Here is a 12,808-nt window from a genome sequence, read left to right on the forward strand (position 1 = left end):
GTGTGCTATCGGTGTGCTGCTGTTGGAGGAGTGTCGCATGACATTAGCTCAGACATAATGACAAACACTGGCATAACACTGATGGATACTATGTGGAGATCTACATCAACATTACTGAGGGAGAGGAATTAGGATGCAACTTACCAGCTGGGTGACTCACTAACTGGAACATCTGTCAAAATGAGGCAAAATAGCGGCCATTAGAAAAGACTTTTCAACGACAAAAGACACACAACTTTATCATCACAATTAAAAAGTTTCAGAAGATATGACTGACTTTGTGAAGAATGAAAATTTGCTTTGCAGAAAACAAGAAAGATCTTTGTAAACAAAAAAAAGAAAAATTGAGTTGAGGAACCAAGCTAAAAATTGAAATTAATATTCAAACTAAACCTTATACTTTAATAGTGCAGAACCTAAACATTCCCAAATGAAAAGAATATATATATTTATTACTGACATTACTAAATATGCAGTATGTAGTGCATCTGTGTATTGTGTTCAGATATACCTAAAAAGTACTAAATAAAGCAAAACAAATAGCAAATCCATAGAAGGAGTCGTAAGCTTTTGGTGTTGCTTGCTTTAAAAAAAATAATAATAATAATCAAGAATGTAAATTACTGCACAGATGGCTATTGGATTACTGATAAAACACAATAAACGTAAAAAATAAAAATATCTTTTTAAAAAAAAACTGTAAATAGTCCAATAAAAATATCAAACTGGAGACTACTTTAATTGCTCTAACCAAATACATAACAGCTTTTATACTTCTACTCTTTTTCCCAACACTGGTACAAGGAAGGTGCTGTTAAACAAATGGCATGATCGATTTTCTCAGAGCGCCTCTATATAAACTAATGTCATCTGGTGAGGGAGGGACCCAATTCCCAGCTCTGTTAGTGAGCTACCCCAGTTACATAACAAACTCCTCTACATGCTATTATCAACACCCAGAATCCCCACACACATCCCCACAGCCCACTTAACGGATTAGCACACTTGGACTTGGTGGAAAAAGCTATTTAATTAAGCGCTAATCACTTCACTTTGTCCAACATTAGGCCCTATAGCTCTACCTTGGTCTGCGTGTTGAGCAAAATTAGCTTGGCGCTTCATATATCACAGCTAAATATCTCACGTACATCTAGACAGTGAGAAAGTTCATTGGTAACCATGTCCTTCTTCTTAAGGTGATAATTAGGTCTTGTTAAACAGAAGATGAAATACTCTCTGACAGCTAATGCAACTTAAGCAGTCAGTTTGTGCATTTACATAACCAGTACAAATCTAATAACTAGAATAATCAACTCAACTCAACAATTAGATCAGATATTCAGTGTGTGTTTATATGAGCAAAATAAATCTAATCATCAAAAACACCTGGTGACATGTGTCTGTTCAGTAATCAATGCAATTTTAGACTAACTGTTATATTTTGAAAAGTATAAAGAATTTTCACTTTTGTTTTAACCATATTAGTTTGCACTTGCACTGGTGAGAACACTCAAAATGAAGATGTAACTGGTTACTGACATTTCAATCAGACAAGGTAAGTTTATTTCCATAGCACAAATCAAACACAAAGTAATTCAGATGATGATCACATTTTTGGTAAACATAGCCAATGTTTACTGTAGTTAATCATTGACTAAATTCTAAATAAATCATTAATTAAATTAATAAATGCTGTTACTCCACATTTAAAGCTGTCTGGATTAATTCATGCCAGAAAATGGCTCACAAGTAACATACAGTGAACGTGCTAAACATATTATTTAATTTAATTGCATAAAATAGTTAAGTCTAAATTGTATGCCAAATTTGGTGCCTTGCCTTGCTGTGAAAAAAAAAAAGTTGTTACCTCCAAACACTCCAGCTTCCCTCACCATTCAAAACGTTGTATGAAGCAATGATTTTGAAAGAATCAAAAAAGTTGCTTGCGAATGAATGAAAAAAAAAAAAGAATAGACGTCAAAGTGTGGTCTAAAGCCCTTAAAAAAGGAATAAAATTGGATCTTGCAATCTAAACTTTAGGTCTGGAAAAAGGAAATGAAAAGTAATGACACATTTGTAGATTATGCAAGTTCCTGTCTTTCAAGGAACTAGCATAGACAGTGATTTTTTGTTTTCCTTTGTTGTGCCAGAATTGCAATATGTATCTTTGACTGAGGTGTACATTAAATTAACATAATCCTATTTACCTGAAACTGGAATGGTTGCTACATCTTTCACTGGTGCCCCCTCCTGTCCTGCAGGAGAAACAGCATTGCAAACTTCTTTAATGTTATTTTCCAAGTGCGTTTGCGAATTGCACTTTGATGTCTCATTATTTTCCATTTTCGATGAGAATTCAGTATCTCCTGTTTTTCTTTTGGCCTCCTCTGTGTGGTTCTCCTCCTCCGAGGTGTTGTCAAACACAAATTCTTCGCCCTGCTTTTCATCCTCCTCCTCTTCCTCTCCATCATCTTCCTTCTGGGGCTGCTCAGACATCACAGTCGACATGATCACTGCAAGAGAGATACAATCACGTTACAGAAGATAGGTCTCTTTTTTCAAATAAGATGTCAGTTATATCAGCCCAAATGACAAAATGATTGATAGCATTACCATATGAACACATTTTGCACAGGAAAAGATAAGAGAAAATTTGTTCAGCCTGGATATTATATAAATCATATTTTACAGGTACAGCTATGACAGGGTTTGATGTAGTGGGAATAATTTTGATATACCTCCGCCTGTCAATGATGAATAAACTCAAACTCAATGTTACATGTAAACCACAGCTGCCTCACCAAACTGACATGCTTTATTTCACTTAAATATCTGCCAATATTATTATTTGGGCTGTGCAAAGTGCTAGCAAGGTGTGTTATAACAGCACCTGGAGGAGTTTGTATGAAGATAAAAACAATAGTAGCCTTGCCTGGCAAATCCAGAATGATATCGCTCTTTATTTTTTATACAGATTGATATCAGTCTGGTCCCCACACCCCCTGTTGCATCTCAAGTCTGACCAAATTGATCATTTGCTTCGAGTATTTTTTTTTTTGTGTTTTGTCAATGGCGCATATGAAACAAAGGAGTTCATTGGTCACTTATCATTTACAAATAAAATCTAATTTATTTCACCTCCGATTAAGAGACTTTAGTGCTTTGCCAATTGATTCTGCAGAAATTTCAGTCCTGTTTTATATATATATATATATATATATATATATATATATATATATATATATATATATGTACAATTCAATTCAATTTATTTTTTTAACGCCTAAAATCACAACAACAGTTGTCTTGAAGGGCGTTCATGTTTTGGTTGATGGGGGAAACCGGAGTACCCGGAGGAAACCCATCCAGACACGGGGAGAAACATGCAAAATTCCACACAGAAATATATATATATATATATATATATATATATATATATATATATATATATATATATATATATATACATTTTATGGACCTTGCATGTCCCTGATTGACACATCTACCTGTCAATCACGGCCATTTGAAAAGAAAGAGATACACTGGTGACCAGACTCACATATTCGTAAGTATTGAAAAAGTGTTACCGTATTTTCCGGACTATAAGTCGCACTTTTTTTCATAGTTTGGCCGGGGGGGTGACTTATACTCAGATGCAACTTATATGTGAGATTATTAGAATATATAATTTCAGTCTTCGTTATTGTCACACTGACAACTGCACAAGGGTACTCGCTTGTGCATCAGTGCACCAGTATGGCAGTCATCTACAGAGCGGTGCTTCATCTAAATCCGGAGCAGGCGGAGGATGAAGAATTCAATGGATTCAGTCATTTGGAGTGAGAGTGAGCGTAAACTTGTGAGCTTATTTTTTATACTTTAGGTATCTCATTAACTTTTAATATCTTACGTTAACATACCAGATACGTATTCATTTCCTTGACTATGCTTTATGTAGCTGAATAAATATGTGTTATGTAATGGTTGATTATACATGTTAAAGTTCACTTGTTTGACCAATAGATGGTGCTGTTGTGTTTGTAATACCTGTAAGAAAATGTACAATGACTCGTTTTCTTTTATACATTTCATATTTAATTATCCCTTATTTATTCCCTCTTCATTTATACAACCATAAAGGTGATTTTTTTTTTATTTGGAACAATATTGTAAATGTTTAGTTTATCATAAGTCTAGTTTAAGGTAGCAGCTGAAATGGGCTTCCTCCGCAGAGTGGCCGGGCGCACCCTTAGGGATAGGGTGAGGAGCTCGGTCACACGGGAGGAGCTCAGAGTAGAGCTGCTGCTCCTACACGTTGAGAGGAACCAGTTGAGGTGGCTCGGGCATCTGCTCAGGATGCCTCCTGAACGCCTCCCTAGGGAGGTGTTCTGGGCATGTCCAACCGGGAGGAGGCCCCGGGGAAGACCAGGACACGCTGGAGGGACTATGTCTCTCGGCTGGCCTGGAAACGCCTCGGGGTCCCACCGGAGGAGCTGGAGGACGTGTCCGGGGTGAGGGAAGTCTGGGAGTCCCTGCTTAGACTGCTGCCCCCGCGACCCGGCCCCGGATAAGCGGAAGAAAATGGATGGATGGATAGTTTAAGGTTGCGAAAACTACTTCGTGTTTTCTGGTTCAGCGTTTTTTACACTAATGTGAAGTCTTACCCAATAGAGCACTATTTAAAAAACAACTGACAAGTAAAATATAAAAGTTTTCGGTTCACTGGTTTGTTTACTAGCAGACTGAAGTGATATGTATATTTTCCATGTGTTCAGACCACTGTAAAAAACAGTGAAAAGAACTCATGTGTCTCTTGTATTTGTGGACAAGCCATATTAAGTGTACCAAGCACTTCTAAGCGTACCACACGCTAGGTGTACCAAACATCTTTAATATTAAGTGCACCAAACACTTCGCACACGCAGTCCAGTGCGTTTTACATGTTTTTTCTTCATTATCACGCATTTTTTTCGTTGGTGCGACTTATACTCAGAAGCAACATATAGTCCAGAAAATACGGTATTTTCCCGGGCAGATAGTAGCCAATAGTAAATGTGCTAAAACATCACAGTAGAGGCAATTCAGGTAAAGATCTAAAGGCTGAAGTGAATGAAACAAAACGCCACAAACTGATGCAATGTTTCTGATAAGAATACCACAATATAAGATGGTTATAAGATCAAGCGATATGCTTTTTACATATATATGATTATCCATTACCATGCATCTTTGCTCCACTCTACATATACAGCCCTCACAACACCAGTTCTCAAACAGAAAACCCTCTGTTCCACCTTGTGATGTCATGTGGTAGTATAGGAAATACTCTCCTGCATTTTAAACTCCAAACACCTTCCCTAGAATCATCTGGATAATTTCAGACCTGGATTTGGCAAGCTCCACTGAAGAAAAGGTAAAAGGTAGCTGTTATCTTGAAAACTACCACTTCATGACATCATAAGGTGGAAAAGAGCATTTTGAGCAGAAAAGTAGACAGACTAATAATAAAGGGTTACTCAAACATGTGTGAATGAAAAAACACAACTCCAGGTACGTTTTTGATGAGGTAAAAATATTTTAACATGGCTTAAAGTTCATAGGAATCAATATTACATAATATAGGACCTTTAATTGTTTGGTTAATTATTTCTAATCATATCCATTACCACACATCTCTGATCCACTCTACTTGCATAGCCCTCGCAATATGAAGGCCCTTGTAAAGTTGTTCAGTAACTTTGACTTAAAGTACTTAAAATCCTGCATCATTATATAATTGATCTTTTTTAATTTTAAGAGAACACATCTTGACTTGCTCAAGATGTGTGTTCCATCCCCACATTTTGCATTGGAATGCACTTTATAACATACTAAAGCTACTTAAAAATCGCAGCGTATGCAATTACATTGATTGAAAATACTACATAGAATTCTTGTTTTGAACCCCCATGAACTGCAATAGCTGTAAAAGAATAGTCAAGATGGAGAAGGACATTTAAGAATGCAGTAAAAAGCAGCCTGTAAAGATTAACTCTAGCAAGCACCACCTCTAAGCACCACAGTTGTAAATCAAAGCAAAAGAACATGGCATATGTTTTATAATGACACACTGATACAACATCCACAACAATAGTATGGAGATATGGTTCAATCTGAGCTGATGCATCTAAGAAACTAAAGTCATCATGATTACAAGGTGCACTATGTACGTTTTCTAGTAGAGGTTTCCACATGCCCCTTTGCCCCATTATCTAACGTGTATTTTTATATTTATGCTTGATATGTTATGCTTGAACCCGTTAACCCATTTGACTTCTGTGTTCTTGTTAATATGTTTGGTCCACCTGGCCTCGCTACAGAAAATGAGTGTTATGGACTTCTTTTTGTTTGCCCTGGTGAGTCAGGACATCCTCTTTTTGTTCTTTAGTTTATGGGTTGTTTTTTGGTTAGTGTAGGGACAGCAATGCGCCCAGCGCACCATCCTTATTTTACGTTGTCTGGCCGGTCTTTTTCCTTTGTTACTTTGGGTTTTTTTGGGTACAGGTTTGGGTAAGGGTTTTGTTTTGTTTTTCTCTCAATGGCTTTAAAAATTGAGAAGATTGAACAAATTATCTTTGTTTCCTGTGTCATTATTAAATGTATTGATCATAACATATAAATATGACCGAAAATATATTACGGAACAACCATATTAAAGATAAACAGATTTGAAAAAAGTTAAATAGTTTTTATTTTAAAAAGCCAAAACATTCTCCAGTGCCCCAAAACAAAGTAACAACAGAACGGTGGACCTGATGAGCCAGCCAAACAGAACAAAAAAATACCAGGCCAACCCCACACAGGGCCATAGAAGCTAGTGCTGAAAAAGCTGGTACCTAAAAACCTTATCAAACAAAAGGCAAAAATAGCCGGTCCCACCAGGTCAAACACAAAAGACTAACTGCAGCTAAGAAGCATGGTGCGACCTGCACCAAGCAGCAACCAGACGAGCACACGCCCCTGGTGAGTGGAGGACGATGTGGTGCAGTGTGAGTGAGCAAGAGCAAAGGAGGAGTGGAATGGATAGACGGCCTATTTATAGTGTGCCCAGCCACACCATAATTAAAAACTAGCATAAAAATACACGTAAGATAAAGGGGCAAAAGGGGTGACAGCACATAACACCATGGAGATGTTAATGCTTTGTCTGGACTGTATGCCATTCAACTCATCAGTCTATTAAATTCGGGATGTCTTTCTTACAGTTAGCAGCCTCATGTCTCCACAAATCTGACCTGTACCTTGGTTTGGCATCACCTGATTCTCTCCATGGAGATGGATAAGCCGACGCCCCACCAGAAAAGCTGCATAATGCGCCTTTAACAACATTTACCAACCACATACCATTGTAACTGGCGGAGTGGTTAGAGCAGCTTATCAACTTGTCTTTTCATCTAGCATCTCAACATTCAACAAGTCTAGCACAGTGAATGGGCTGGATAGTAATATACCGGTAATTGTTTCTGACTTTGGAAATAACTAACAGTTGTCAAAATATACCCCCACTAAGGCCCCACAATAAATTATGTTAAAACAATGTTTATAAAAATTCCCCATGACTTCCTTGTTTAACCTGTAATTAACTCCGTTAGGGAAAGGATTTGTTTCGTATATAGTTTGGGTTCAAATAGGACACACTGCTAAACTGTGTCATGTGCTTTGCATTTTTATTAGCTGTGGGCCGCTCCAATGCTGACACAGTTTCTTGCCAGGGCAGTTTGTGGGGATCCTTTGGGAAATGACAACATGGAAGCAACGGGCGGGAAAACAGCTCTCAAACACAGACCAGGGTATTGCAACATCACTGTAAGAGACGCATGTGGTACAACCTAGAAACATGCAATGAAACACAGCTTACCAAAACTAAAGAGGGCCCCATATAAATAATACAATACACCGTTCCACAGTATGACATTAAACTGATTTATCTCCACGGAGACAAGCATGCAACGCTACTAAACCAAGTTACAGGTCAGATCTGTGGAGAAGTGACCCCGCTCGCAGAAATAATGCATGTTTTTTAAGGCAATTTAAATTTAAATCAATGAAAAATCTGTACTTTAATAAATCCAAGATAAGTTTAAACCCATACTGTGAAACATTTCAGGCAAAGCAATGACATCTCCATAGAGTCAAAGTACTTGAGACAAAAAAGGTTGGGAATCATTCCCCTATAACACTGTAATAAGATAGGGATAGGTAATTGCATTTACAAGTAGCTTGCTTCTTTTGGCCTCTGTTTTGTATTATGTATATTATTATTGGATTAATAATAATAATATAACAACTATACTTATTATTATTTTATTTATATATTTTTTGCTAAATACCCTGTGTATATAAATGTGTATAAAACCTGCTTACTTTGATGTTTAGACATCTACAAACATGCCCAGTCATCCTTTGAATCTGCTAAAGTTTTGTGGTTCACTTTATGTCTTATAGAGCAAAATTAAAGAATGCCACAAACTGACAAACCCATTACAGCTACACAGAGAGCAGTTAAATGTTTATTACAACAGCAGTAGACTATAAATTCCCAGGCTGAGGTTAAAACCATTTAAGTGTGCTGTCAGATGGAAGACACAGCCCTGTTTGACATGCACTTCAAAATCAGGTCCAAACATGTACAACATACTGGCAGCATCTAATAATTCATTTGTGAATTAAGTCTGTGACTATACTGGAGTACTTTAAAACCTTGCTTAACAATGACAACAATAAAAAGGCTGAGTTCAGTGGAAGAACTGCTTTAATTATTAAAAAAAAAATTAACTGATTTTTTTTTTTTTTTTTCCCACCCACCTTAATTATTTTTTGCACTCATTGTTATATTACATCCAATATGAATACACAGATTATTAACCTCTGTAACAATATGGACCTGTGGAGGCAGAGATAGTTTTTGTTTGTTAATGTTTCTTAACATTAAAGCAGTTTTAGAGTAGTTGACTTGATATCCTGAGAGATAATCAAAATGTTGTGCTTTCTCTATGTGGAAGAGAATGTTGAATGCCTGCCATAGAAATCAAATTGTTATCAACATAAAGAGACAAAAGATGAGTAGATATTCCAACCGTGATCAGAGATATTTGTGGACAGTTCCTAATTAGCTGTGCCAGCGGTTCAACGGATACACTGAATGCCATCAGTGACAATGAGTCACCTTGTCGACTCCTTCTTATTTGGAATAATTCAGAAACCCCCCTTCCCACACACACTCTATCTGAAGAATTTGAATATAAGGAACATGTCAATAAAATTAGCCCCAAATTTAAATTCCTTTACTACTGTCAACAAATAAGGCTATTCTTAGCAATCAAGTTCCTTTTACAGCATCTAAAAACGGTCATCCACAAAGGTATCTTGTGAGTATATGCATCAGTCGCCCAGGCCTTTCTGTGTGGAGTTTTTCATGTTTCTCCCCGTGTCTGGATTGGTTTCCTCCGGGTACTCTGGTTTCCCCCATCAACCAAAACATGAACGCCCTTCGAGACAACTGTTGTTGTGATTTTGGGCATTACAAAAATAAAATGAATTGAATTGAACTGAATCAGTCTACAAATATTGTCAGAGGGATAGTGACCCTTGAAGAAACCGGCTTGATCAGATTATTGTTCCTATTAACAGGTCCATTCCATTACCCAAAACTTTTGAAAAAAAAATTAAGCCAGCATTAATTAGTCTTTGGTATTACAGGTGATAATGGCTATGTTCAGATCTCTATGAAAAGAACCAGTATGAATGGCATAATTTATTGCCTCCAGCCAAACTGGTCCAAGAATGTCCCAGATTTTAAGATACAGTTCAAGCAGAATCCCATCAATTCCAGGTGTTTGGCCTTTCTTCGTGCCTTTAACAGCTCTTAATAGCTCATTCAGTGTATAGGTGAGTCTCGATTATTCTGTCTCCTCGACTGATAAAGTTGGCAGATTCAGACCGGTAAAAAAAATTTGCCATGTCATTCTCCAATGGTGCTCAATCGATTTCAAATTTGTTTCAAATTAATCGCACTTCAAGAGGGTCGTGTTAAATCTCCACTTTTGTTCTTAACTGCACTGTAGTTGAAAGTCAATATCACTAGGTTGTGCTCTGATACATATCTTGGTAAAAATTTCTCCTGAACTAACAAAGAAGACAAGACGAGTAGACACCAGAATATAATCAGTGCAGGTAAATGTTTTATGTTGGGCTGAATAAAAGGTGCAATCATTTGCTGATGGGCATCAAAATGACTTTTCTCAATGAACACATTTATATTTTGTTAACAACTATCATTACTCCTTTTGCACATGAGCGATCTGCTGACCATGCAACAGGCTTATATGGTTCTGCATTCTAAGCAAAATATTGGGACTCAAATGAATTTCCTGGAACATTGCTATATCAACTTTCTTCCTGTTAAGAAAATCTGGTATCTTGGACCTTTCGTAAAATGAGTTTAATGTCTTTAACATTAAGGGACATTACATTAAAACTTTTTGGTTTAAGAGCATCATTAATACATTTTGGGTAGGAATCTTGTCAGTGGTAGTGGCACCCCCTTCCCTTCCCCACCTCCCATTTCCCTTATCCCCATTCACCCCTCCCTCCCTGTTGTTATCGCTTTGCATCTGTGAGTGTCACTTCGCAATCTTGCCCACAACTCTCACCCGACTCCCTCTCTTAAGGATAAATGTGATATAGAGCCCCACAAACAGAAAACTAGAAGGTTACGAACAGTTTGCAGTATAATTGCGCTTCACAACAATAACATGATTAGGTCATTTTGCATTTTGCTGGGCCTTGTTATTGAAAAATAAGCCATCAACTATGGCTTGACTTTTTATGCTGTACTTCAAATATTAAAAAAGCTTGGAAAATAAAATAAAATGTTGATTAAGACTACAACATATTTTCAAACCTGTTTTTCTCAAGTAGACATTTCACTCAGAGTCCAAAATAACAACTGCTCCCAGTCCTACTCCCGAAGCAAAGCTGCCAACACGTACTTGGCTTGTTCAGGTGTATTGAAGGACAACAGCTGGCCATTATGATTCACCTTCAGAATGGCAGGGTAAATCGGGAACACGTTAACTCCTTTTCTTGCAAAGTTTAGCCAGATTCTTGATGTAAGCTTTCCAGCTCCACCCAGTATGGCTTAGTGGTCTGTATAGTGTAAGAAACTGAAAATCATGTTCCGATGGCCTTTCTTCAAGTAGATCCGATCTGTCAATCTTCGCTTCAGACCCACCGCCAAGTTTGGGAATCTAGAAGGGCAGCATTTTCTGAACATTCACCCAGGGGCATCACCCTTTGCTCCAGTTGGTAGATTAACCTGACACACATTGTTTTATATGCTCCTGTCTTCTTGTTCAATCAGTTCCTTCAGGCAGTCTTGTTTACCTTCAGCTTTACTTGAATGGTATCCATCTTGCCAAACACCGAGTCAAACTTTTTGGCACGTGAGGCCATATCCTCCGTCAGTGTCCACAAAATGGCACCATTTTCCGACATGCTCTTCTGAACAGCGGATATTGCTTCCTTGACCAAATCTTTTATCATGTCTGAGACAGTCTCCTTAAAAGATATCATCTTGTCTGCCATTACTTGCTTGATTAGCATAGCTAGTTCTGATAGCTCATTGTGCTCGCTGCTACTTGTTTCTTGTTTCTTGCTCGTACTTTGGTCTTTTTTTGATGCCATCGGTTGTTTAGTTTGGATGCTAAACACACACTTTGCACGCTAAAGTATGTTTGTGAGTTCTTTAAAAAAGTAACAAAATAGGGGTTTTAGTCGGAGCTCAGTGCCTTGCCGCCATCTTGCCTTGTACCTCGCCAGAAGTCAGTCTGAATAGGCTATATGTAATTACATTTATGATATATGGTTGTAAGGAATATATATTGTCATGTTAAGACACGTTGTCTGTTAAATATTGTTGAATGGTTGAAAATAATTCACTCATTCTCAGAGTACTGATTAGTAATAATTGGTGATGTCACAATATCAATTTTTAGTGTTGATTGACATGATTATTGACACCGTGATCAAACAACAATGCAATCTTGAATTCCATAATAGTAGGTCACCAATCTTCTAGTAATATGTGACCAGTTTGAGTAAAGTAATAAATAAACGTTGCAGACTGACCTTGACATCCTTAGTAATTATAACTCCTGGAGGTAAATCTTCTGAATGTTACATACACACATCATTAAGAGCTACACAGCTTGTACTTGTAACATCTGTAAAGCACAAACACTGGTCAGCCTACAGCAGTGGGCTCTGACAACAAAGAGTTCTTTGTGCAAGGACTAAGCGCTGGGTTCAGCCTGAGAAAGCATTGTTTCAATCCTTGTACACTACAGTACTATTAGCTTGCAGGTAGCCTGCACTGTGGATGTACACAAGAGGTAAAACCAGGAAATACTGCAGAAGGATTACTGCATCATGGTGGATTCAAATGTTTATAATATTTGTTTTCATCACAACCACAGATTTTATAATCAAAGGGTTGGTTTTCACTTTTCAGTTCAGTCTGGGACTCGGGACAAGGCAAAGTTTGACTTCCAAATCACCTCTGTGTGGATCAAAAGAACAAGTATTTGTGAGCAAGTTTCTCTGAGAAGGTATTTGGGGAAAAGATCAAAATGACTCCAGTTTAAGAAAACAACATCCCATGAGGGAAAATCAAGTGCATCACAGAATGGAGATGAATCCAACTCCTACACACCCAGTCCCTGACCTACATTAGGCTCCAAGACTCTCCCCATGTGCCATACGTACTAAT

At 37.5% G+C, this 12,808-nt stretch overlaps 1 protein-coding gene across 2 annotated transcripts in view; it reads right to left on the reverse strand.

Annotated features, from left to right (window-relative positions):
* Positions 1-12,808, reverse strand: part of arhgef10la (Rho guanine nucleotide exchange factor (GEF) 10-like a) — a 113,355-nt gene that overhangs the window by 91,626 nt on the left and 8,921 nt on the right. For both annotated transcript variants that reach the window (XM_033966214.2, XM_033966215.2), the window contains exons 2-3: positions 2,208-2,513; positions 145-172 (exon numbers count right to left, since the gene is read on the reverse strand). In XM_033966214.2, coding sequence (XP_033822105.1) covers positions 145-172; positions 2,208-2,508 — 329 coding nt within the window. In that variant the 5' untranslated portion in view covers positions 2,509-2,513. The remainder of the gene's footprint in view (positions 1-144; positions 173-2,207; positions 2,514-12,808) is intronic.

This window comes from Periophthalmus magnuspinnatus, chromosome 5 (assembly GCF_009829125.3).
Source record: "Periophthalmus magnuspinnatus isolate fPerMag1 chromosome 5, fPerMag1.2.pri, whole genome shotgun sequence".
In the NCBI taxonomy this organism is placed as follows: Eukaryota; Metazoa; Chordata; class Actinopteri; order Gobiiformes; family Gobiidae; genus Periophthalmus; species Periophthalmus magnuspinnatus.